General features: G+C 42.7%; 1 protein-coding gene across 1 annotated transcript in view; it reads left to right on the top strand.

Moving 5' to 3' along the window:
- The window catches only part of PHLPP2 (PH domain and leucine rich repeat protein phosphatase 2), a 29,816-nt gene extending 4,453 nt beyond the window's left edge, over window positions 1-25,363 (top strand). The window contains exons 3-19 of the mRNA XM_088526207.1: window positions 3,645-3,778; window positions 6,986-7,176; window positions 7,566-7,691; window positions 8,870-9,024; window positions 10,023-10,169; window positions 12,297-12,527; window positions 13,177-13,379; window positions 13,927-13,987; window positions 14,252-14,347; window positions 16,236-16,391; window positions 17,174-17,374; window positions 19,276-19,438; window positions 20,040-20,170; window positions 20,567-20,677; window positions 21,130-21,318; window positions 21,453-21,684; window positions 23,549-25,363. Of these exons, the coding sequence (XP_088382333.1) occupies window positions 3,645-3,778; window positions 6,986-7,176; window positions 7,566-7,691; window positions 8,870-9,024; window positions 10,023-10,169; window positions 12,297-12,527; window positions 13,177-13,379; window positions 13,927-13,987; window positions 14,252-14,347; window positions 16,236-16,391; window positions 17,174-17,374; window positions 19,276-19,438; window positions 20,040-20,170; window positions 20,567-20,677; window positions 21,130-21,318; window positions 21,453-21,684; window positions 23,549-24,688 (3,667 nt within the window). The 3' untranslated portion in view covers window positions 24,689-25,363. The remainder of the gene's footprint in view (window positions 1-3,644; window positions 3,779-6,985; window positions 7,177-7,565; window positions 7,692-8,869; window positions 9,025-10,022; window positions 10,170-12,296; window positions 12,528-13,176; window positions 13,380-13,926; window positions 13,988-14,251; window positions 14,348-16,235; window positions 16,392-17,173; window positions 17,375-19,275; window positions 19,439-20,039; window positions 20,171-20,566; window positions 20,678-21,129; window positions 21,319-21,452; window positions 21,685-23,548) is intronic.
- The last annotated feature ends 400 nt before the right edge of the window (window positions 25,364-25,763 follow it).

The raw sequence follows: 25,763 nt of genomic DNA, 5'->3' as shown, positions 1-25,763 counted from the left end.
TGAATATACATAAAACTGTTTTGACTATCTCTTTCCTTACTGACTTAGAGAAGGGGCCAAAAGAAGGAGCCATTTTCTGAATCTCTTTTGTTGTTGGGTTGTGGGTGGGGTATTTGTTTGTTTTAAGTTGAAAAATCCCAAACCACCAGCACCACCACCACCCTGGCTCACTTATGATTCCATTTTACATTTTAAACTTTCCTGAATGTAGTTCTGTTGTAGAAATTTTGCAGTGTATGTACAGTGGATATAAAACTGCTAAATTGCTCTCTCTGATGTTGTTTTTGGTCACATTGTGAGATTTACGAAATAAGTACAGCCCCCAGATTTGATTAAAAATTATAACTTCTGTCAGATCTTGATAGGAACATACATTTAAATTTATAATCCTATCTGTCCCATAAAGGAAGGAATAAGGGCAGATTTTCAAGCAAATAAATTCTATCAGTAGATGATCCTTTGGGTGCGTTTGGAAAGATAGGACAATTTTCTTTGTCCATTAACTTATTTGTGGATTGCCTTTTTTTATGTGTTTGTTTGCTTGTTTTTGTCTCAGTTGCAAGTTAACCGGCTTGTCTTTTTGTTGTAGAGGTTCTGTTGTTTTGAACTTTAACTTGGAGAGTAACCCTGCTTCAGTTTTGGATCCAAAGATCCTGCCTGCACAGTGAGGGAGTTGCAGTGTACATGCTTGAAGCACTTGAGATCAGTTACCTTCTTGAGGTGTGTCCTGTTGACTCTAGAGGAAGCCTGGGTGACTAGATGCTTTGAGATGGTGCATGTTTTGTGAAATCAGCCCTGCCTTTGTTATCAGCTAGCAGTAGTAGTGGAAATCTCTAGTATCTTCCATAACACCCTCATGGGGAAGCTCAGGAAGTGTGGGCTGGGCGAGTGGACAGTGAGGTGGATTGAGGACTGGCTGGATGGCAGAGCCCAGAGGGTGCTGATAAATGGGGCCAAGTCTAGTTGAAGGCCTGTGGCCAGTGGCGTCCCCAGGGGTCAGTGCTGGAGCCGGTGCTGTTCAGCTTGTTCATCGGTGACTTGGATGAGGGCACAGAGGGCACCCTGAGCAAGTTTGTGGACGATACCAAACTGGGAGGAGTGGCCGACGCTCCCGAGGGCTGCGCTGCCATTCAGGGAGACCTAGACAGGATGGAGAGCTGGGCACAGGGGAACCTCATGAGGTTCAACAAGGGCAAGTGCCGGGCCCTGCATCTGGGTAGGAATAACCCCAGGCACCAGCACAGATTAGGGCTTGACCTGCTGGAAAGCAGCTCCGTGGAGAGTCATTGGGAGTCCTGGTTGACAAGAAGTTCCCCATGAGGCAGCAATGGGCCCTTGTGGCCAAGAAGGCCGGTGGGATCGTGGCTGCATCAGGAGGAGCGTTGCCATCAGGTTGAGGAAGGGGATCCTGCCCCTCTGCTCAGCTCTTGGGAGGCACCTGGAGTATTGGGTGCAGTTCTGGGCTCTCCAAGACAAGAGGAACATGGAGCTTCTAGAGAGGTTCCAGCATAGGGCCACAAAGGTGATTAAGGGACTGGAGCATCTGTCGTATGAGGAAAGACTAAACGAGCTGGGCCTGTTTAGCCTGGAGAAGAGAAGACTGAGAGGAGATCTGATCGATATGTGCAAGTATCTGAAGAGTGATGTAGGGAGGATGGGGCCAAACCCTTCTTCTTGGTGGTGGCCAGTGACAGGACAAGGGGCAATGGGTACACATTGATACACAGGAAGTTCCATCTCCATGTGAGGAAGAACTTCATTCCTGTGAGGGTGCCAGAGCCCTGGCACAGGCTGCCCAGAGAGGCTGTGGAGGCTCCTCCAGAGATCTTCAAACCCGCCTGGATGCCACCCTGTGCCCTGGGTTTCCCTGCTGGAGCAGGGGAGTTGGGCTGGGGGATCTCTAGAGGTCCCTGCCAACCTTAACCATTCTGTGATTCTGTGAAATACCATAGAATAATAATTAAAAAGAATGATTAAATATTTTTGTACTGTATGAAACATGTATAATACCAGTCACAGTGTAGGAGAAAACAGGTCTTACCAACAGGTCTTGGTCTTGCTGCTTAGAAGTTTCAAGCTTGGTTGCCAAAGACATTGACCATTTGCTGCACTACACGATGTTCTGATGTCCTTGATAGAAAATCGATTCCCAATCCATAAAGGTGATTGGTTACTGGAAATATTATTCAGTGTGAAGGGTTTTTGGAGGAGAGGTTGTCCAATGAAGCGAAATGAAATTTCTTATCCTGTTCAGTAGCCCCGTTTTGTTGATTACAAAGCCGCTTCTGTCCGTTTGACCTCAGATCCTTTCCTTGCCAACACCATCCAGCACTTCCTGTCTTGACAGTTGTCCATTCTCTCCCACCTCCTAGTTTCAATACTGTCTTGCCAGGTTGGCCAGCCTGTTGGCAGAGATACTTTTGCCCCACTTAGGGGGATCCTGTCTCTTCCAAGTTGTTGGTCCTCAAAGAGGATCCCATGGTGGGGAGGGCAGATTTGATCCTGGGATATAAATACTGTGGTGTACTGAGAAGAATCAAGAAAATGTTGTACCTTATTGGAGAGTCAGTTCATGGATATGGCAAACATTTGTGTAGCACTTACAAAACGCTGACAAGTTAAAAAACTTTTTGAAAAGAGTGGTAAAAATTATTTTGAGACAGGGTAAACCCATCATACTGCAAGAAGTTTTGAAGAACTTCACCTTAAAGAGGAAGTCTGAGATGGCTTGATTCCAATTTATAAACAGCCATTTGCAGAGTAAATAATTAAAACTCAGGGTCCGGTCGCTGGAATATGAAACTGGGCAGCTTTAGGTTAAAAATCAGATTTTTTTTTTTAATGGATAAGGGTTTTTAATGAGTAGAACAATTGGAACAATTTATTTTAATTCCATCTTGCATCTTCAGGGCCTAATCTTTTAAATTAAGGTCTACCTTTTTTGCCTTTTTCTCTTTCCCCGAAACTTAGCCAGAAATTTCAGTTTTATTGCAGAAAGTAACAATCTAGAGTTTCTGGAAGAAGTGCGATGAGAGGATCATAAAATGTCTTTTCTCATCTGAATGTACTAAACCCGCTGTTTTGGGAGAAGTTTCTCTTACTCGGCTTAGCCTCTGAATGCTTCCTGCTGTCTGTTGTAGTTCTAAAGTTCTCTTCTGTGAATGTACTATTTGCGCAGATTCGCCAAAGCGTAAGAGTCTTGTACGGAGGAGATCTAAAGAGAAGGGGAAATTTCATTTCTTCTCTTCTGCAGGATCCTTCAGTCATCCTTCTGCAGGATTCTCGTGTTGCTTTGCTCCCAGGTGTACTTGGAAGAGAAATTTGTTTAAGTAGGGTTCTTTTTATATCTTTCAGTCATTGTAAGGTAGGTTGTTTGTTTGTTCTAATTATTTCAGTTGGGGGATTGATCACCATGGATTGTATGACCTGCACCCATTGCTTTTCCTCCCCTTCTCTCCTCTGCAATGTAATTCAAGTGTCTTTTGTTTTGACAAACATGCAGAGGGCCCAAGGACATGTGCTTACTGGACCTTTTCGAAGGAGCAGAGTGGCCAGTGTGTCAGTGCTCTTTAGCGCTCTAACTGCAGTAAAGCAAAATAAATCTTTCTTGTGTTCTCAAACTCTTCTCTTGTATGTTTTGACAGGAGACTGGAACCGACCGAAAAGCCCCTTCAGATTGTGTATGACTACTTGGCTGGTTTGGGCTTTGAGGATCCTGCTAGAATGCAGGAAGAAGCAGCAAACTCTGATCTCAGCTGTATGATTCGCTTTTACAGTGGTAAGAACTGTATTCCTGCGTGGTGTCAGTCTTCCTATAGCTTTAACATTGAGATGGAAATCAGCAGAAGCACAGGTCATTGTCTATAGTTTTTATAGATGGCTGCATCAAACACACAATATATCAGTCAGGTGTGGCAGGTAGGAATCTTAGAGGGTCACAGTCTCTTTGGCGGGGAAATGAATTTCTTCTTGCTATGGGTATAGGTGACTTGTTTAACTTGTAGGCTGCTGTCGGAGGTGCATGATATCCTTGCACTGCATGTTGTCCTTGCTATAATAGGAATATGGAGTTGAGCATGTCACAATGATTTTGAAGTCCACGTGTAGAGCTGAAAAGAATGAGGAGTTTTGCCCGTCCCTAGAAATGAAGACCATCCTAATGCAGAACTTGAAATGAATAATATCTGGGATCCAGAGTAGAAGTCCTGGGATGTTGGATCTAGTGCTACAAAGTGGGTGGTATAAATGTGTGAGAGGGGATACGAAAACTAGGGTATTGGTGTAGCTTCAGAATTGCTAATATCTAGCACTTGGAACAGTACTGCTGTGGCCGTGAGTGGTCCCATAATCCCTGCAAGGGATTGCAGGGGGAACTGCTCTTTCTACTTGGCCAGATCTAAGCAGTTTCTGTGTGGATGATGAAAGTTTCTCAACGTGGAGGGCATCTCATGCCAAACTGTGTGCCCCTGATCTGGGACGGGGGAACATCTCAACAAAGTTGCTGTTACAAATAAATATACGGCTTGTATATTAATATTTGGGCTTGTTTGTGGTTTTTTAAAATATAAAATTAAGTCTAAATGTTTGGAAGATTATCCTGAGTTTCTTAACCATTTAGATAGCTAAACAGTAGAGAGAAGCTCAAAAAAGGTATCTGGAAGATTTTTCATTATTTTGGGGGGAAGTGGTGGGAAAGTGGGGGAGAGAAGGCAAGATGGCCTCAAGGTAAGTGTTTGTCAATCAGAAGGCTGAAATAGTTCAGGTCAGTGACATTTTAGTGTGTGATGGAGACATGCTGTGCATTAGAAGTAAAATACATTTGGGATTAAGTCTAAAAAAAATCAAGTAGAAGTTTGACTTTAGTTCTCCAAAGCTCTGTAAAATTCTCCATTACATATTTCATCATAGTTTATTACCGAGCCTGTGGTCCGAGGATTTGTATTTGGCAAAGCAGAATGTATGTTCCCAGTGGGGATTAGAAGCCTTCCCTGTATTTCTCGCATGAGTTCATATGAGATCTCAATAACACATCATGTCAGTATATCTTGAGGAAGATTCCTAGGATGAATTAATTTCTCTCATGGGAGAAGTGTGCAGTATTTCACACTTGAGAACGTTTGCTATTTGGGTACATTCAGCATTTTAGCTTACAGTTATCAGAGCCAGGGAGCAGGTGCTGCAGCCTCTCAATTCTTCCCTAGCTCTGTGAGCTGCCATCACATGGAATTAGTTTGTTCCATGAGCAGCACTGTTCCAATGATTGAATATTCATATTCAGTGTAGATTTGAAAAGTATTCATGTCTACTGAAATATTCTTATGTTGCTTTTGACTTTTCTGAGCTTTCTCTAGGATTCTTTTATGCTCTTCTGACTTGTGTCAAACACTTCCTAAAATGCAGCTTGTCTTTATCAAGGAACAATGTTACTTGGAATAGATTGCTGTTCATTCATTGTAGTTTGGCCTTTGTCATGTGCTTTAAAATGCAGCACATGTACTGAGCAGCACAGAAGTGATAATATTTATTGCTGCATAAATATGTGTTATTGAAGCTCCATTGAGGCGTTTAATGCCATTTCTAATTCTGCTGTCTAATTTGTTGTAGTTTCTGGATGATAACACCATTCTGAGTCATCATTTAACCCTGGCAGCCACAGTTTGAACCTCTTATCGATAGCTCTCTGTAACGCGCGATTATCGGGATCTTCCCTTTCATCCTGCAGCAGTTGGCAGTGGCTGCCATCCAATGTCTGTCTGCTTAGGCCCTAGTAGCTGCAGTTTCATGAGCCCGTAGTTTCATTAATGTTTTTCATTGTCAGGTCGACTGCCTGCTTTAAATAAATGTTTTTGTCTTCTTCCCCGCCCCATTTCTGAGTGGTAAATACGATTTGGGACTTCTTGTGCCAAAAAGCTAGTACACCTTGTTGAAGTATATAGGGTGTCTAATTACGTCTAATTAGGTGCAGTAATTCTGTCACATATAGAAAAAGAATACTCCACTTGCAGTAGAGCTACTCAGAGTATGTGGAACCAGTATACAGTTGGTTATCAAATCAACATTTTCAGTGTTTTTTTATAGTGCTTTGGACATCATGAGAGGAAGGAAGCATAGGAAGCCCCATTTTCTACATGTCTTCAAAATATTACCTCTAAAACAAGAGGAGTGTACTTATAGAGGCTTGATTTTTAGGAACTTCAAGTCTAATGCCAGATCACCACTCCAAACAGCTAACGTTGTGTATTGAAAAGAAGGAAGAACTCTAAAAATGGAAAAAAATGTACCAATAGTTGATGTTGGGATTTTTTCTTTCATCTTGCTTATTTCCAGTGAATGTTTGCAGTGTCCTGTTTATGGATCAAGAGAGTAACAATCAGTAGGCAGTCACATTTTCCACGCCTGTGTTTTCAGATATTCATAAGAAATCTTTATGTTACGTTGTTTTGAGTTTTCTGCCCCTTTACTTGAAGGCTCACCAGCTAATAATGCTCATCACACAGGCTCCAACCAGTCATTGCTCTAGTCCTTTTGTTTAAACTGTCTTCAGGGAAATATCTCTCATTGTTCTGTAGCTGCTTTTTCCAGGCTGTTTTTTAAAGACTACTAGAAGCCACTTCCTTGGTGGCTCCGGAACTGTCTCAGTAAGATTTTACAATTACTTTTTCATCTTGGTCTGAATGGAGGATGTTTGGCAAGTGCATCAGTCTGACAAGGCCTGTAGTTGCCTGTAGATTAAAAACACACTATACAGTCACCATCTTTCAGTATCCTGTTATAATGGTCACTTATCATTACAAAACTGTAAACATCAGTGCACTGACTAAAGAGGCTGCTTGCCTTGCTGCATGAGATTTTTTTTTTTGAGTATACTAATATTTCTTCTCCTTTATAATAACTGATTTTGCATCTTACAGCCATGTTGTTATTTGTGCTCTCACAGCTGAGAATGTAGAACAAATGGAAAATAAAGGCTAATGTTCTTTTTCAGAAAAGCCATGCCAAGTGGAACAGTTAGATCGCATCGTGCTCTCTGGTGTTTATAATGTACGCAAAGGAAAGACCCAACTGCACAAATGGGCAGAACGCTTGGTGATTCTCTGTGGTACCTGCCTCATCGTGTCCTCTGTGAAAGACAGCCACACAGGAAAGATGCACATCTTGCCTCTTGTTGGAGGAAAGGTAAGACTTTCTTCATTAGCTTTGCGTGGTTTAGGAATAAAGAAGGATTTACTATGATTGTCATTATCTGCAACAAGTCATTCTAGGCTTTTGCAGCAAATTCGTTCATTAACAGATACAGAGAAGAGTTGCATAGCTCCTTTCTACTTACTTTGCTTATGTGGTTTTAAAGCTGATAAAAGACACTGGTTCTGCTTTCACATTAGCAGTCAGTATTGCAAATGGCTGTCCCAGAAATAGTTTCTTATTGGGTTCACATCAGCAGAAAGATGCTAAGAAGGATTTACTTCTGTGTTTCTCTCCAGTGACTTATACCTCTATTTTCAGTGGTGTGTAAATGGCTGGATTTTCAGACAAGCTGGTTTTGCTCTGATTTTTTCCTACTGCAGGTGGAAGAGATGAAACGTCGTCAGTATACCCTTGCTTTTACATCTGCTGGAGCCCAAGCACAAACATACCATATTTCCTTTGAAACACTGGCAGAATGTCAGCGGTGGCACCGGCAGGCGTCCACGGTGAGCTCCGGAGGCTGCTCGGGGGTGGGCAAAATGGCTGGCGGGGGTTCTGGCACGGGTGTGATCTGAAGGCAGAGATAAAGCCGTGATGCCAAAGAAAGCACCCAAGACACTTTTGAGTTTTTTTTTTTGTGTGTGTGTGTGTGTTCTGTGCTGCAGAGGGTTTTTTCAGGATTCTCTTGGCACTCTGCTGTGTGGCAGTAGAAATTCTGCATTTATTCATAGCCATTGTACCTGCTCCGAGTAGCTAGAACGAACCCTAGAAAGTCCTAGAAACCTGGATATTGTTCCTGCAGCTGTACCTGCATCTGCCTGAACTGCGGCTCACAGTGGCATGAGGTCACACTGATAGCTGGAAGTTAACATGGAGATCATAGGTCAGCAGAGCAAGTGTAGCTTGTTTAGAGTCATACCCTCATTCCACTTTATGACTTATATATATTTACCTGCATATGCCTACCTTATATACATGTAAGTATATATTATGAAATGTGAAATGATTTACAGGATAATGCAAGTCTAAAAATCCGAAATGAAGCACTTAAGAACTGGAGATAAAGCATACTTAATGAGAGAAGATCTGATATTTACAGAGACTTAAGAAATGCTACAAAAACATAATTTAGAAAACCTGTCCATGAAGTGATATTCCTAATAATATTTCTTGAGCAAGCAAAGAGAAGAAGTTCAGAAGGAACAGATAGGCCAAGCACAGGATCTTTTCTGTAATCCCCAAAGGAACTGCAATGTTGTTTGCTTCCTGTTGCTTCTGGCATCTTTGTGTATGAAAGGTTCAAAGAGGCTGTGTTTACTCAACAGTTTCCTCAGTGACAGATTGTTTTTCTCCTTTGATGTCATCCTCTGATGGTCTAACTTTTAGGTAGGCTCCATGGCACTTGCAGGGCAGGGTTGGGCTTTCAGTGTATTCTTGTTGATATCCAGATATGCTTCCATGTTATGTGGCTTGCACAAACAGTAGTAGCAAATGGCATAAACTCAGATTCCATGAAACCTATTTCCTGCATGGACTGTGCCTATGTTTGGTGGGTACAGGGGAGTTGCTTTGTTTTCCTGCAGTTTGCTTACCACTTGCATTCTTTGACCTTCCATTAGATTATCACTACACTGTGTTAGAGAAAAAATGTTGGTGCAGCTGCAACTCTTCCTTTTTTTTACAGGTTGCCTCTCTACGACTTAGCATGGTTGATCTTTCATGCTACAGTCTTGAGGAAGTACCTGAGCACCTCTTCTATAGTCAGGACATTACCTACCTCAACCTACGACACAATTTTATGAGACCAACTGGAGCAGGGAGTCTTGACTCTCTTTGCAGGTTTGCAGAGAATTACTTTTTCAGTACTTTAGGGGTTCTGGACATGTCCACCTAGGGATGGGGAAGAGGAAGTATGTTGCATATTCTGTTGGGATGTTTGTGTCTTGGTAAAAATACAGTAGATTTGCAGTTGTCACATGAAAGTATAGTGTTAATTTCCCCACTGAATTTGTTCGACGGTTCCACTTTTGGGGAGCATTCCTTGGTGACATGACAACTTGGAGAAAAATGCCTGTGTTTCCTGTAACAAGAGGTAGGAGCACCTTGCGAATGCTCTTGCAAATTATCCCAGCCCCTCCTCTGTTCTCTCCCTTTGGACCTCTGAGGCAGTGGGAGAGGCACTGGAATAGGCAGCCTTCTGTTAAGTGGACGTGTGGGACTCGAGTGTCTGTAAAGGGTTCTTCAATGCCTGGGAGACTGAGCTTTGTGTGTGGTCTGCCAAACAAGTGGCACTTTCAGTGTGGCATCCCTTTCAAGGATCTCTGGGTACAGGTCTTTGGGGTTTCCAGCACAGAGTCAGCTTCTCCTTTACTTTCCCTTTTACAGGCCTGCTAGGCTTTTGAGGGCATTTCCATTGTGCCCGCTTGAAAAAGTATTCCCCTCTTTTATTTTCAAAATAAAAGTTTGAATTCACACTTTCAATTCCTATTTTTGCATTTTCATAGTTGTAGACTGCTGCTCCAAATAATCTTTTGAAGTTAAATTTAGTGAACTGAAGTTTTAGTCTCCCTAATCATTATCATAAGAGTTAATAGGTGGAAGTCTTTCAGGAATCAGAGTAGAATCAGGGTAGGTTGTTGTCTGACTGAAAGATTTGACTATTTTTAGCATTGCAAATGAAACATGAAATATCAATGAATTGGATTTGTACAAAAACTAATATATTGTACCTGACTGTATCCATATACAAAGGCTTAAAAAGCCTTTATGACACTTTTTGTATGTTTTTGCTTCTGAGACCACTAAGGTTTGTGATTTAACAATTGTGTTGCCAATAGGTTTTCTCAGTTGAAGAGCCTGAACCTGTCTCATAACAGACTGGGTGAGTTTCCTGTATCACTGTGTGAGATCTCTACTCTGACAGAGCTCAATATTTCCTGTAATGGACTTCACCATTTGCCAAGCCAGATTGGCAAACTGTTGAAGTAAGTATATTGATTTTATCAGTGGTCAAACTTCCTTGGTGCTTTGATTGAGCATAGCCAAAGTTAAGATGCTACTTACGTAGGTGTGAGTACTCCCGCATGCATGAAGACTGACTCATTGATTTGACTTCAGGAGAATATTCAGAACAAAGATGAACAATAAGCTTTGTTTTTCCTTGAAAATTAAGAGATCTTTCTTAAGAGATTAAGTTATCTTTAAGAGATTAAGTTATCTTTCATCATTTGTGATTTCCTACCTATTCTAACTATGTAAAATATGCCAGTGCAAGACACATTTTGAATAGTGGACATCAATGAATTTTGCCTATGTGGAGTGGCCTAGGAGGGCACTTAACAGTCAGTTATGACATGACTTACAGATACCACCTTGCTAAACCATAATAACTTGAAGGCTTCAAAGTGTGTCAATATACTTTCAATTAAGGTTTTTTAATTAAAAAAAAAAGAAAGAAAATACCGTTGAACAGAATGAGCTTCAAACTTAGAGTGACTTGCACCAATTTCTTGTTATGCGTCATGTGCTGCTTAGCACTGTATTTGTCATTCTTTGGAAACAGATTCATATAAAGGAGGAGTTTCTGAACAGCAAAGTAGATTTAAATGCATTTTGTTTTCTTTGCCTCTGCTGCCATCCGGCATTCCCTTCTTCCCTGCCTTGTTAGTTCCCTCCTGTGTCTCCTAATTGTATTCTTTTTTTCATTCCTGCTATTATGAGCATGTCTTATAGGGTTTTTTTTTTCCAAAAAAAAAAAAAGGCATTCTGTTTTCATAACAGTTGCAGGGAAATGCATGGAACATACTTATTTTTACAGTTATTTTTAATATAATGCACTAGCATAAAGGGTGAATCAACTATTGCATCAGTTCTCTCTTTTTTGAAAAGTCAGATGAGTGTGTGTTTGAAGTATTTATTGCCCTTTGAGTTAGTGTTGGGTTTGTTTTTGTGTTTTTTCCCTTGAAGTTTGTATACAGCTGCAGCTCTCATTGTTCATCAGGCCTGTGATTCTCTGCTATTTCTGGCAGCACTGGAGGCATCTAACAAGCAGCAGAGCAACTGAGCCCCACCACCCCCTACTTCTCCACAATTGTAATTTAAAGTGGACAGTTTCTCTGCCTTTTGGGGGTCAATCTTGGAGTAATCTCCTTCCAAATAAAGACCATGCACGAAGGCGATGACTAATTTGCTTCTGCTTGCTGCTATCACTTTCTTGTCCCTCTCATGAACCACTTGCAGCAGCGCATACAAAATATTTAATGCATGTGCTCCTCCTTGTAAATAAATTCCTTCCTCTCTGCAAAACTCAAGGCCACGGATTTCACTTCTTCCATGCAAAGGGCTTTTCAGAAAGTTATTTGTTGTAACACAATTGGTGATTATAAGGGAATTGTCTTGCTTTTTTATTTTTATTCTCAAAAGCCAAATGTTAAAACATCTTGCAGCAGAAAGCTGTCCTTGAAAGATGTTGTTATTTTCTAAGAGGATGAAAGGAAGACTAGAATGGAAAAAGCTGTTAACAGTGCTTTATTATTGTAATAATTGTGATTGAACTTAGAGCAAGTGCCATAGTAGCGATAGGAGACTCCAGAGATTGGCTGATGAAGGTGTGTTTAATTTTCATTGTTTCTGCTGTTACCAGGTGATGTGATATCATTAGGTCTGTACTGTATATAGGAGATAGGTCTGTACAGTTACTGCAGCTTGCTTGTTTGAGGTTTGTCATAGGTCTTTTAAAAATTGTCCAGCACGCTAAATAAGTTCTTCTTAGCTTATAAAAATCTGGGTGATTAAGTAGATATTCTGCATTTACACCATAGGTAGTGATTTCTATTATGCTTATGTCAATGTAAATTTAATATTGTGTCAAATAATATATCTCCAAAATAAATTTGGAACTGTTTAGTATTGCATGCCCACAGTTCCAAGCATATTAGATGATGAGAATGATATGTATTCCAGTTCCAGTCATTTTATGTGTGTAGGAATGAAATAGCAATTAAGTAACATAAAAAATAACCACACTTAAGAACAGCTAGCTGTGCAAGTAATTCTCTAAAATGCTAAATGTGAGATTCACTCCACTGATTTTCTTCTTTTTCCTAATGCAGTCTTCAGACGTTCTTACTCGATGGGAATTTTCTCACATTCTTACCAGAAGAGCTGGGAAGTCTGCAGCAGCTTAGTTGCCTTGGGCTGTCCTTCAATAGCTTCTGCGATGTGCCAGCAATTTGCGAGAAGCTTGTTCTCTTGGACAAGCTAGCCCTGGCAGGGAACTTGCTGGAGACCCTGGATCTTGCAGTGCTGAACCGTATGAGCCACATCAAAAGTGTAGATCTGAGGTAAGGGGAGCAACTGGCATATGTATAGACCAGGTTGTCCTGTTTTCCTTACAATAGAGGAGCTGTAAATTTTGGTGCAGAATTCTCTTAGGGAAACAAGGTTAACTAAGCAATGTCTTGGCCACAGAATGTGGCTCAAGCCTTCTAGTTTCCTCTTTGAATATGCTATGGCATGAGCTACATAGCTCTTTGGTCTCTGCTAGAGTTATTTTGCCTTTTTTTAATAGAGCTGGAGTAATTCTTGATTCTTCAGCCTGCTATCTGCAGAGCTGTCAGGAAGGGACCAGGAATGTTCCGATTGCAGCAAGGCAATCTGGTACTTAGTCTATGCATTGCTTTCTTCTGTCAGTGCTACTTAGCTGTGCGTTAACTTGGCTTCTAGTTTCCAGGATGTGGTCTTCAGGACCTCATGAATGCTGGGGAATGAGTATAAGTAAATATTTCACAAAGTAGTACAGACACAGAAATTGTTTTTCTGTGTATTCACTTCCTGAAAGCCCCTCATTACTCTTTATACATCTCACTGTGCTTGTCTTTGGGGTTAGTCTTCAAGAGAACTCTCCCTTTCCTCTTATTCTCTTGTTGTTATCTTGTGTCCAGGGCAATGTTCTGTTTTCTGATTTTATAACTCTTATCTCTGAGTGTTTAGGCTAAATAACCTGAAGAGAGCAGCAGTTGACAACCTGGAGGGGAATAAATCTGTGACCTACATGGATTTACGGGACAATCATCTGACAGATCTGGATCTGAGCTCTTTGTGCAGCCTGGAGCAGCTGCACTGTGAACGGAATAAGCTCAAAGAGTTGATGCTGAGTGGTTTCTCTCTTCGGGCCCTCTATGCCAACAGCAACTGTACGTTTATTTGCCTCCCTTAGCTGCCCGCTCCTTCTGAAGCCCTAGGAACAAAGGAAACAGCCCTTTGCTGTTTCCCACACAGAAGAATAGTCATGCTCACATTACAGTAGTGAGGCAGTACTGGATGGATCTCCTGGGGTCAGCTCCTAGAGATCCTAGGAATCCTAGGGATTATGGATATAGGTACATGGGTCATGTAACAGGGAAAGATTGTGGTGCTGAATTGCTGTCCAAGGAACTTGTCTTCCAGTGAGATGTCTTTGGGAGAGAGTCCAAACATAGAGGTACATTTTGTTCTTATTCTGGTGCCCCATGTGGCAAATGGAGCACGGCATGGTGAGAAGCCGTAGCACAACATTGCGAATATATGGAATGCAAACTCTCTCCTGGGAAGGGTGAGTAGGGATGTTAAGTGTTCAGGGGAGTGAGACTGCAAGTCTCTCTTGCTAGCTAGTCTAGTTCTTTGCTGCAAGTTGTGTGTGCTTTTCTGTGCTGTTCTTCCACTGGAGTTCTTAAATAATGATTATTTGCTTTACTTCAACAGGTCTGACAACTGTCAGTGTTTATCCAGTTCCTGGTCAACTGACATGTCTGGAACTCTCCCAGTAAGTGACTTTACACTACAGAATATAAAGCAAATATCTGAACAACGTTGTTACTTATTGCATCAATTTTTTGAGCCTTTAAGCTTCTGAAAGAGTTGAGATCAATAGAAACAAACATGAGATAAATCCTATGTGTCAGGCTCAGATTGTTGTACATTTCCTGCCTGTTGACTTTCGTTTGACTGTCATTAGTGCCATGCAGTGTTCCAAGAGGGCATGTTCCATATAGAGTGGTATCTAGCCTTTTCTCATTTCTGTTCTCAGCAATCATCTGCAGTGTGTCCCAGACTGGGTCTGTGAAGCAAAGAAGCTGGAGGTTTTGGATGTGAGCTCTAACATCCTCACGGAGCTCCCGTCAAGGTCAGCAAACCTTTTTTACAGAGCTGAGCTTTATTCCATGGGAGCTGAGTGGGGATGAAGAAGCAGTGCTAAGTCACTTGTTTTACTCCTTGTTGTACAGAGACCAAATCAACGTACTCTTTCTATTGCAAAGTGTCCAAAATACTCTATATTCAAAAGTCGAAAAGAACTGACTTCAGAATCAGCTTCTTGTATAAGAGGCACCAGATAATTTCATCCTGTGCTGTTGGCTTCTGCCACAACTGTTTGCTGCTGAACTGGAGCACACTGCTTTGAATTATCTTTATTTGCATTATGATAATGTGTGTGAATACTAGTCATAAATGAGATCCTAACACACCTTGCATTGCCCAGATAGATTCATCTATCATCCTGGATCACAGAAGTGATCACAGAGATGTGATACAGCTGCTCTCAAAGGCTGCTTTCACAACAGTGTCAGCCATGATTTTTCTCTCTATTCTCTTCCCAGTTTTTGCAGAAATGTAGTAAAGGGGAGCCGAGAAATAACAGAATTTTGCAGATATTTATAACAATTTATCCAAGAGAAATTTCATCAGAGTTATCACTGGGGAGAAGCAAAGCACAACTGTTCTTAGCCTAACAAGTGTGTTTGGTGTGGTTGCAAAGAATGAGAGGCAATTTGTAGGGTAAGCTATACTGAAATTGAAATTGAATTCAAAGGTGGATTGCAATGAAGAAATGCAGAGAGCGTTGGAAGAGTTAAAGCAGCAGACTTAGGAAAATATTTTTGCAGCAGTATTTTAATGTCTCTTAAAGACAAGTCTGTATATCTCAAAGTTAATAAAAAGATGTAGCAAGGACGAGATGAGAACATAAAAAAATATTTAGCCATGCAGAAGGATCATAAAACAGTTATAGTTGGAGGGACTTCTGGAGATCATCTACACCTAAGCCCTATTTTCAATCAGGGTCACTTAGAGCATATTGCCCAGGACCCTGTATAGACAGCTATAGGATCCCATTGGCCTTCTTGGCCACGAGGGCAACTGCTGCCTCATGGTCAACTTGTCGTCCACCATGACACCCAGGTCCCTCTCTGCAGAGCTGCTCTCCAGAAGGTCGGTCCCCAGCCTGTACTGGTGTCTGGGGTTATTCCTCCCTAAGTTCAGGACCTTGCACCTGTCTCTGTTGAATTTCATAAGATTTCTCACTGCCCAAGTGAGAAATGGGCTTATAGATCATCATGAAGTTGCCTTTTACCCTTAGTTATCTGAAAACAGAATTGTAATGATGTGATGCTAGACAGCGTTGAGAGGAGTTACCCTAGCCAGCACTCATCTGGAATATGGAAACTGGTGCATCTGCATTTGCATGGCACTTTGCCCAGCATAATTAGAAATGTTAAGAAGCCACCATATACAGGAAAAAAAAAAAAAAAAAAGGAACTAACTGGCCTGCATGGAGCAGTGCCCTAATGTGGCTCCAGCATTTCTGGGTCAAAAGCTCTTCTGTACAGGGCTCCCAGGAGACAGAACCTATCATCTCACCCAAATGGGTGGGACAGTTCTAGGCTATGTGAGATGTGTTCAGCCATCCTTTCTCAGAGTTCCTGAAACGCTCTTTGCAGTTAGTGGGGCTAGAGGGCTTTTCTTTCAATAAAGGCTATAATTCTTGAAAACAGAGCAATAACCTCAGAAATAATACAGGAGGGAGCAAGCTGCTCAGGCCGTGAATCTAAGTCAGGACAGGGAAAGCACTCTTGCCATCTGTGCTTTTTTGCTTTGCTGCACTTTATGGATCATTGTATTTTGAATTACTTTAGCAGTACACACAAAATAGAACTGGTTAAATGTTCTCTTCTGCCATTCTGGGGATGTGAGGAGGAGTAAACCAAGCTGGTGTTGTAAACCTTGTGTCTTTCTAGGATCCTCAGCAGCCTGAGCCTTCGGAAGTTGATCGTGGGGCACAATCATCTGCAGGCCCTTCCACCTCTGCAAGAACACATTCCACTGGAGATGCTGGACCTTCAGCACAACCTGGTGACTAAACTCCCTGAGACACTCTTTCTTAAAGCTCTGAAGTGAGTGACAGTAGCATGTTGTCTTCTATCTGCCTTACCTTTGGAGCTATGCAGGCTGATAATGGTATCTACGTGACTGTCCTTGTGGGGTGATGTAGGCTTTATTGCCAATTGCATAAGAGGTAATGAGATGTGCTTTATGAGAGGTAATTCAGGTTCCATGAGAAAAACCATCAAGCTGATTTGAGGAATCATTCTGTGTTACTGATTAGCAATGGGAAAACAGCCAAACAGGGAATTAGCTTCAGTTGCAGCTGCTTTTAATACTGTATTACTACCTGGAGTTCTTTGTCTTTAAACCAATGCACAAATTCAGGTGCAAGGGAGAAGCCATACAGATTCTCAGTTACCGTGGAAGATGCATCAGATTCCAGAGAACAGCAAGAGTCACATTTACTGCACAAACAACCCCTTTTAAATGCTCATCTATTCAGACACGAGTCATCCCTTCCTAAGAGACTGTGAGGAGGAGCTTAGGTAGTCTGCCTCCCCCAGTATTACCCACCCCCTCACAAGCTCAGCAATCATGCTCTTCAGTACTCACTGCTTATTGTAAAATGTTGTGTGCATCTGTAGTGCTGTATAGCTAATAAACCATTTGTAGATTGATTAAATCTTAGTGTGAGTAAAGACTGATAAATCCGAGTATCACACTGTATTGCTGACCTCCTGCCTAATCCTGCTGCTCTGTCACTCTAGGTGTTTGTATAGCTCTTCCTACTGTTATTTAGAGTGGTTTAGATGATGTGAAGTCTGGTGTTTTTTGCTCTTGCTATGGTTAGCCTCAGGTACCTGAATGCATCTGCAAATAGCCTGGAGTCCTTGCCCTCTGCGTGTACAGGGGAGGAGAGTCTGAGCATGCTGCAGCTGCTTTACTTGACCAATAATAACCTCACAGATCAATGCATCCCTGTCTTGGCGGGACACCAGAACCTACGGATCCTTCATCTGGCAAACAACAATCTACAGACCTTCCCTGCAAGGTAAATACATAAGGCTGGTGGAGGAGATGGTGCTTACTAACCAGGCATGGCTGCCTTAATTTCATTGTGCCTGGATCAGTATCAAAACAAGATGCAATCCCTGTGGCTTGATGATAAAAACCTGCTATTCCCAGAGGCACAGTGAGGGACATCACATTGCTGGGATGATTGGTAATGGTGCTTGCAGTGGTTCCTGTCCTTCTAGCAGTTGGTAAGAGTGTTTGGCAGGGGGTAGTGGCATTATTTCTGGCACCTTCCAAATTACTGCCATGCAGCTTGCTGAGCTGCAGTTACTTGCTTTTCACAGTTTTGCATTGAAAGGCCAGAAGGCCATCATCCAGAGTTGTCTGTATACAGATTATATAGTTTCATCCATTAATTCATACAGTAGGTTCACAATTGGAGTTGAAATAGAAATCCATAGTTAACGTAAAAGTTTGACACTAGAGACCACCATGCATTCCTAGTAAGTTGTTTCTGTTGTTCTCAGTTCAAACAGCATCCTATTTTTGGTAACAAATAATTAGCTTCCTCCATCAACCAGTCTAACACACAGTCTTTCTAATATGAAAGCCACGTAGTATCAGATATTTTCCAAGTGTAGCTTAAGAAACCTTTAGCTAAATAGACTCAGCCTCTTTAGCTTCTCAGTGTGTAAGGAGACTTCCAGGCCTTACACATCATTCTTGTAGCTCATCTCTGAACCCTTTCCAATTTTCAGTCTTTTGTGAGGGGGAGAGAGGTGGGTGGAATTTGGACAGCAGAACTGGACGCAGCTTTACAGAAGATCAAAGGCAGAGATAATTTGGGTCCTCAGCACCTACTTGGGTCCCCTTCTGGTGACATCTTATTATACGTTGTTCTGAGTACTAGTTCATCTGACTTGTAAGACTTTTTGTAGCCAGAACTCTGAGGATTGTTCTCTCATGTGTGGCTGGCAGAAACTCCTATGTACATTTTGCTAATTTAATTCATATGTTGTTAAAGTTACCAATTAGTTAATATTACTGTGTTTTGAAATCTGATTCCACCAGTTTTTATCTGCAAATTTTACTAGGTACTGTTTTGTGAATATGTGTATGTTTTTATTATTAATCATTGATCTACTGACTGTAAGTGAATCAGATAAATGTTGTTGCAGAGATCCTACTAGAAGGAATTTCACTGAATGATGATACTTAATTCACAATTACTTTTCAGTGTCCTGCACAATCCAGTTTGGGGAATTGAATGTATTTGTTCTCCAGAATATAGTAGAGCACTAGTGCTATACTAGTAGACTTCTGTGTTAGTTGAATTTGTAGTCTCCTAAAAGAAGAATTTCTTTTACATCAATACAAAAGTGTAAGTGTTTTTCTTGTGTTCTTTTTTTTTTATCATTAACTATGTCAGCACAATTAATTTGGTAATGACTGCACCTATGCCAGCTTTGCCATGATTCTGCCTTGACCTGCTGCTAGGCTAAGCAACCATTTCTAGATAAATCTGCTTATTCCTACAAAGCACACTTGCACAACTTAGCTTTTTCCAGTCATCTGAGGTTTTCTACTTTTTTATGATTTTTTTAATGGTTTCACTAATAGGCTGAAGATCTCTGGGCTATTACTTTGAAAGTGACATCATACAGTTTATATGTCCTGCAAGTTTTAAAACACAAGTATCATATAACCCTCTGCTTTAGTGCTCTAGGAGTCGCAGGGAACTGTCTGTGGTATAAATCCAAGTCAGGCATCTGGGGACTCCCAGATCTTGTAGCATCCCTTTGGACTTGCTGCCTCCTGATAATGAATTGGAATTGTAGCTGGTAAACGACAGTGTCTGTAAATACTGTATGCGCAGATTCCTAAGGTGACAAATTCTGCTCTATAAGGTATTATGGTATACTTTTGTTTCTCTTTCAGCAAACTGAGTAAGCTGGAGTGCTTGGAAGAGCTGAATCTCAGTGGCAACAAGCTGAAAACAATTCCAACAACAGTGGCAAACTGCAAGCTACTTCATACACTTATTGCACACTCTAATGAAATCAGCATCTTTCCAGAGATCCTGCATTTGCCCCATATTCAGGTATTGTTCTAGAGAGAGTAAAGAGGTATCAGAATGAGATTGGGGTGAGAAAACGAAAAGTAACGAATAGGAGAGTAAGTAGAGATACCCAAATTTGCTTGATCTGCCTGAGGGTATAGCATATATGTTCTAAATCTGTCACTTCTCTTAGTTGAACAAGGATGGTTCAACTCTCATTCATCTTCATCCTTGTCTCAATGTATTTCCAATGTATCATTTCAGGCAATAAGGAGTGTTAAATGGCTAGATAAATGTATGTATATATAGGCCTTTTATTATCCATGGTGAGACCAATTCTTTCAATATTGGGGTTCTGGCTATTGCAGTTTATAGGTGTTTGCTGCTTCTAAGTTACTCTTCCAGTGATAGGTCAGCCCAGTTTTTCATGGCCTCTTTGTGGGATGTGGTGAGTGGTGGACAAGAAAAGTAGCAGTGGAGCCTCCAGTGAGGCAAGGATAACAGGGTCAAGGGGGCAAGGGACTCAGAGTTAGTCTGCAGAGGTAAGGAACATGTAATGTTAGGAAGGAGCGCAAGAGTTACTGACCCCATGAGGAAAGAGAATTGGTTCCTTTTTCTGATTGTGCTTTTTCTGATACTGCAGTTTGTAGACTTAAGCTGCAATGAATTAACTGAAATCCTGATTCCTGAGTCACTGCCCAGTACCTTGCAAGAGTTGGACCTGACTGGAAACACAAATCTGGTACTAGAACACAAGACACTGGACATCTTCAGGTAAGCTATAGAGATGCCAGGCCTGTAGTGACTTGCACAGGGAAGGGTAACACCCTCCCTGTGAGGAGGGGAAATAGGATGCCATCAGATATATTGCAGTACTGCAGAAAGTTATAATGATCCTTGACTAAGGCAACTGAAGGTTTCTATCCTGTAGCAAGGACAAAGGCTGAGTCTATATCATCAGAGCAAGCACAAAACTTCTTAGGTCGTATGAGGTTCTCCTTGCTGTCTGTGGCACCAGATATCTCTAGAAGGCCAAGTCCTTTATCTGCTTTTCTCAGTGCACTTTTTTTCTACAGGCTTCTATCTAAAACTCCAGATTGTATGTGGTCTTTTGGCCATAAGCCGTTAAGTGGCATTTAGGAGAGAATGACTTTCCTTCTCTCTCCATAGTCACATTACCACACTGAAGATTGACGCTAAGCCCTCCCTCACAGCAGACACAGGACTGACTTCTACCTTCTGGAGTCATGGAGTAGCTGAGATGGCAGGCCAAAGGAATAAGTGAGTATTGTGGTCTACTGGATCCTGACACTTTGTGTCTTCGGTGCCAAGGTGGGTGCATTGCTAGTGCCCAAGCAGACTTGCTTCACTGGAGGACTCATCCATCCCTCTGTCTCCCTGGATGTCTTTCTCAGTAACTCAGATCTTTGTTGTCTACGCCCTCATTTCTCATGCTCATCCTGGGATGCTTGGGCTCTGTTTCTCACCCTAGCGAGATGCTTTTGCTCTTGCTTGCAGGTTGTGCCCATTGCCCTCTCCCCAGTGTGAACAATGAGAGTCGAGGAGTTCCAGTAGTAACCAGAAGCTCTACATCTTTTGGAGCGGGGGGTAAAGGAACAGTAGCTTTGCTGCCCTGTGAGAACAGAACTTGGAGGAAAGTGCCTCATGGCTGTTGCAGAGGACCATGTAACCTTTTGAGACAGCTTAGCTTTGCCTGTATGCTTTTCTGACAGGCTGTGCGTGTCATCCCTGGCCTTGGGGAGCTTTGCAGATGGGGTGGAGGCTGTGTATGGCATGTTTGATGGTGACAAGAATGAGGAGTTGCCACGTCTGCTGCAGTGCACCATGGCCGATGTGCTCCTGGAGGAGGTACAGCAGTCAGACGTGATGTTCATGTCCAACACCTTCTTGGTCTCCCACAGGTAGGACAGTGCGCAAGCTGGTCCCAGTGGGACCTTCACGGGTGCATCACTTAATGTGTTTTGTGGGGTGAGGCAGCACTCCAGAATGCCACTTGTTGGAATATGGAGCCTTTCTACACCTTTTCCTCCAACAGGAAGCTGGGCATGGCTGGGCAAAAATTGGGCTGCTCTGCTGTCCTTTGCTATATTCGTCATGATGTGGCAGATCCAGCCAGCAACTTTTCTGTGACGGTGGCCAATGTGGGGACGTGCCAAGCAGTTCTTTGCCGAAGTGGAAAACCACTGCCCCTCTCTAAGGTCTTCAGTCTTGAACAATGTTCAGAAGAAGTCAAGAGAGTCAAGGAGCAAAAAGCCATTATAACAGAGGTTGGTTTGGACCTTCTTCCCTCAGCCTCTACCCTACAGTAAAGGTTTGATTTAAGTACATGCCATGCTGAGGTCTGTTTGCTGCAGAACAGGGGAGAGTATGGCATAAAGATATTGGCATGACTTGTCTTGCTTCTCACCCTGCTTCTCTTGCTAATAAACTATTCAATGTTCTGTATTCCTAAAACGCCCATCAAGGCCTGAGAATGTTAGATATGAAACAAAAGGATGGTTTAGGGAGGAAGTGGAGAGAGAAAGAAATCAGGTGTGAAGCTAGAGGAGTGGGAAGTACACGGTACAGAGCAAGACCTGGGTGAGTGTGAAGAGCAGCCACGCCAAGCAACAGATGAGGGTCTGGAATATCATCTTGTCTCAAAAAAACACAAAATATTTAGCCCATTTTCAGTGCCTCTTGCAAAGCATGATCAAGTAAATTTCCATGGAGTTCTTCCATGTTTTCCTCAGTAAGGTAGAGAATTAGTGGCTCTTGAGACGTGCATAACATAGATATTGAATATACTACCCATGGAAATTTTAATGCAGAAAAGGCAGATATATTTAGTGTTTTTCTGAAAAAAAAATAAAATCATTTCTGGAGGAATCTCTCAAGGTTAATTTTTAAAAAAAAACAGAAATAATGGGAAAGTTCCAAAGAACTGGAAAATAACTGGTATATGCCAAAGAAAAGATGAGATAGTAATTTGTAGAGCCCTTCATTGATGCTTATTTGGTCACTATTAACCTTGACCCAGAGTGCAGTCAGTCAAGAACTGAGAAATCGGTGCCAGTTGTATTAGTTTTATGTACAGAGGGTCTCTTAAAAGTCTCATATTTGTTTGATAAAAGGGCAATTAAAATCTTTTTTTTCCTGACACAGATAATCTCTTAATGTGCTATAGCTCTGTGAGGCACTATATTCCACTGACAAAAATGTTTGTGGAAACACTTTAAATCAACTGATTTAAAAAATAGGTGATCAGTGAATTCTAAAAAATATCCTTGCAAATGAAATAATTCAGAGGAGCGTTCTCTGCATGTGTTCTCTGCTGCTTTTTTATAATAATTATCAGCAACATTTAATATGTAGAGAGTGCAGACACTGATGAAGTTGGAAACACTGATCTCTATGAGTCAGCCCTGTGCTTTATTCTGGATTGGCACATGCCCTTAAATACTTAAACATGCAAGAAGCTAAATAAGTTGAACAGCCAAAAACACTGGGAAAAGTGTATACTCTCTATGCGCTGACCTAGAAAAGAGATCTGAGGGCTCTGTCGGTAATTTTGAGTACAGGAAATTGAAGATTTTTACTGTAGCCAAAGGACTATCTGGTGGGAACAGAGAGAAGGTAAGTAAAACCAGCAGTAGTGCAATCACTGCTTGTTTTCTTCCTCAGAGTATAATGTCAATACTTTAGAATTCGTGTTAACGAAGTTGGAAATAGTTCAGTAAATGCACAGAAACTATTTAATGCTAAGATAATCTGCCTTTCTACTTAAGTAGAAAGTTATAATCTGTCTCAGAGGAAGGGAATAAAAAAGTTTTACTTGAGTTGTAAGTGAGGTTCTCTGGCCAGTGTGCTGCAGATATTTCAGCTGCACATTTCAAAAGATTCACCACAACGTGCCCTATTTAGAATGCAGCAAAAACATGTGTTTGTTATTGACAGCTGTGCACGATAGGTAGTATGAACATCTGCACTACCTGGATTTTGATCCCTTAGACTGTGGCAGACTTGGCTATGTCTGTGCTGCACTGGCCTGTCCCAAGGGCTCCAAACGAGTATGTGACCAAGGGAAAGACTGCTCTCAGAATGATCTATTGCCAGGCCTAATGCTGCTGCTTCATTACTCTTTGTTTGCAGGACAACAAGGTTAATGGTGTGACTTGCTGTACTCGAATGCTGGGCTGCACATACCTGCATCCCTGGATCCTGCCCAAGCCACATGTCAGTTCCATCCCGTTGACTGTGCAAGATGAGCTGCTGCTTCTGGGGAACAAAGCTCTCTGGGAATACCTCTCCTATGCAGAGGCTGTGTCAGCTGTGCGCCACCTGCACGACCCGCTCGCTGCCGCTAAGAAACTCTGCACTTTAGCCCAGAGCTATGGCTGCCAAGACAACGTGGGGGCCATGGTGGTGTGCCTGAACATCAGCGAGGACAGCTGCACCTGCGAGGTGCAGGGACTCACCCTGCCAGGCCCTGGGGGGTTTAGTTCAACCACCACCAAACTAGCAACACCTTCCTCTAGCAGTGGAATTGCTTCAGAGTTCAGCAGTGAACTGTCTGCTTCTGAAGTTAGCAGCGAGGTGGGCTCTACTGCTTCAGATGAACACAATGTTGCTGGTCTTGAGGGCAGCTTGCTGCCACGACAAGAGCGACGGTGCAGCCTACATCCTGTACTCCCTTCAAGCATCTTTCAGCGCCAACCTTCCTGTGCCACCTTCTCTAGTAACCAGTCTGACAATGGGCTGGACAGTGATGATGAGCAGCCAGTGGAAGGTGTCATGACGAATGGCAGTAAAGTGGAGGTGGAGGTCGACATCCACTGTTGTAAAGGAAAGGGGCTGGAATTTGAACCTCCTGCTGTAGGGTACAGCTCCTCTGCAGCAGTGCCAGAGGATGATTCTGATGGAGTTGTCCTCATGATTCAAAGCCAGAACAGCATAAACAGCAACACTGTGCAGACAGGAGTGAAGGAGAAGTGCGAACTGCAGAAATCACCTTCCACATGCTGTCTCTATGGAAAGAAGCTCTCCAATGGCTCCATAGTGCCTTTGGAGGAGAGCCTCGACCTCATTGAAGTAGCTACAGAGGCACCCAAGAAGAAAACTGGGTATTTTGCTGCTCCATCCCAGATGGAGCCAGAGGATCAGTTTGTGGTGCCACCTGATCTGGAGGAGGAAGTGAAGGAACAAATGAGACAGCACCAGAATGGAGCAGATCAGGGGCAGAAAGAGGAGCCTGCAGTGACTCTGCCAGAGGAGTTTGATACGGCTTTGTAACCCTGCAAGTACTGCTCCCACACTGTCTGTCCCAGGAAGCCCTGTCCCATAAGGGTGGTCTTGCCCTCCAAGAGGAGCTGGGATCTGTAAGGAGTACAGGCATCTGTACAGGCACATGCTTCCTTTGTGGGAGTAGAAGAGTTGGGAATGCTAAGGTCTGGGCTGTCAGCTTTTCACTGTGGAGCCTCAGCTGTTCTGAGCACGCAGAGCAGCAGCTGAGCTCTGCTAGGGACTGCCTGGTAACTGGGCAAGTGCTAGGAGGAAGGCAGGTGTCCCACCACCCACCAGTACCTCCTTCCCCCTGAGGCTCTGCCAGCCCTGCAGATGAGGGGCTGGCATCTGTGTGGGGACAAGGAGTTTGCTAAAGGGCACGTGTAGCACTTGGAGTCATGTGAATATTTCTGACCCAGCCCCATGACAGCACCTGACTTTGTTTTTTTCTTGAAAGAATACAGCCAGTTGTGATGAAGCTGACCCAAGAATGGTTTCCTACATGCATTGCAAGCACTTTCATTGATTGCACTCAGGCTGCTCTCCTCCCCATCAGCCCAGCACTTTATTACTTAGGGCCAGGGGAGAGAGGGCTCCAGTGCCCCTGTCCACAGCAGATGTGGGGGCATTTTCCCCGTGGGTGTTGTTAGGGCCCTGGAGGACTCAGGGTATCAGTGCTCTGCTGGTGAGCACTGATGCAGGGAAGAGTGAGGGCGTCAGCTGAAGCTGGATGAGGAAATACAGCTGGTTGTATGTGGATGCCAGAGGATGCTTTCCGTGGAGCACAGGAGAGATCAGCAGTGGTCTTTTTGATTGAGGTAGTGCTTATAGCTGCAGGGCTTCAGACTCATCCCAGCAGCTTGGCCACCCCCATCATGGATGAGTCATGGTAGAGGATTTCTATATCCAAAAGACACAGGATGAAACCAAGAGCTCATGCTGTTTTTGGTGAGCTACCCATTCTAGAAGAAATACAGATGTGAGCAGTGGTGTGTGCTGGTCTCAGGCTCGCAAGCAACTGGGCTGCCCCTCATGGGCTGGAGAAGCACAGTGGTCTGTTCCACGAACATTCCTCTTCAGCGAC

This window comes from Tinamus guttatus, unplaced genomic scaffold (assembly GCF_059628265.1).
Source record: "Tinamus guttatus ecotype Peru unplaced genomic scaffold, ASM5962826v1 Tinamus_guttatus_pri_ptg000244l, whole genome shotgun sequence".
Classification (NCBI taxonomy): domain Eukaryota; kingdom Metazoa; phylum Chordata; class Aves; order Tinamiformes; family Tinamidae; genus Tinamus; species Tinamus guttatus.
This window is presented reverse-complemented; position numbering and strand designations above follow the sequence as displayed.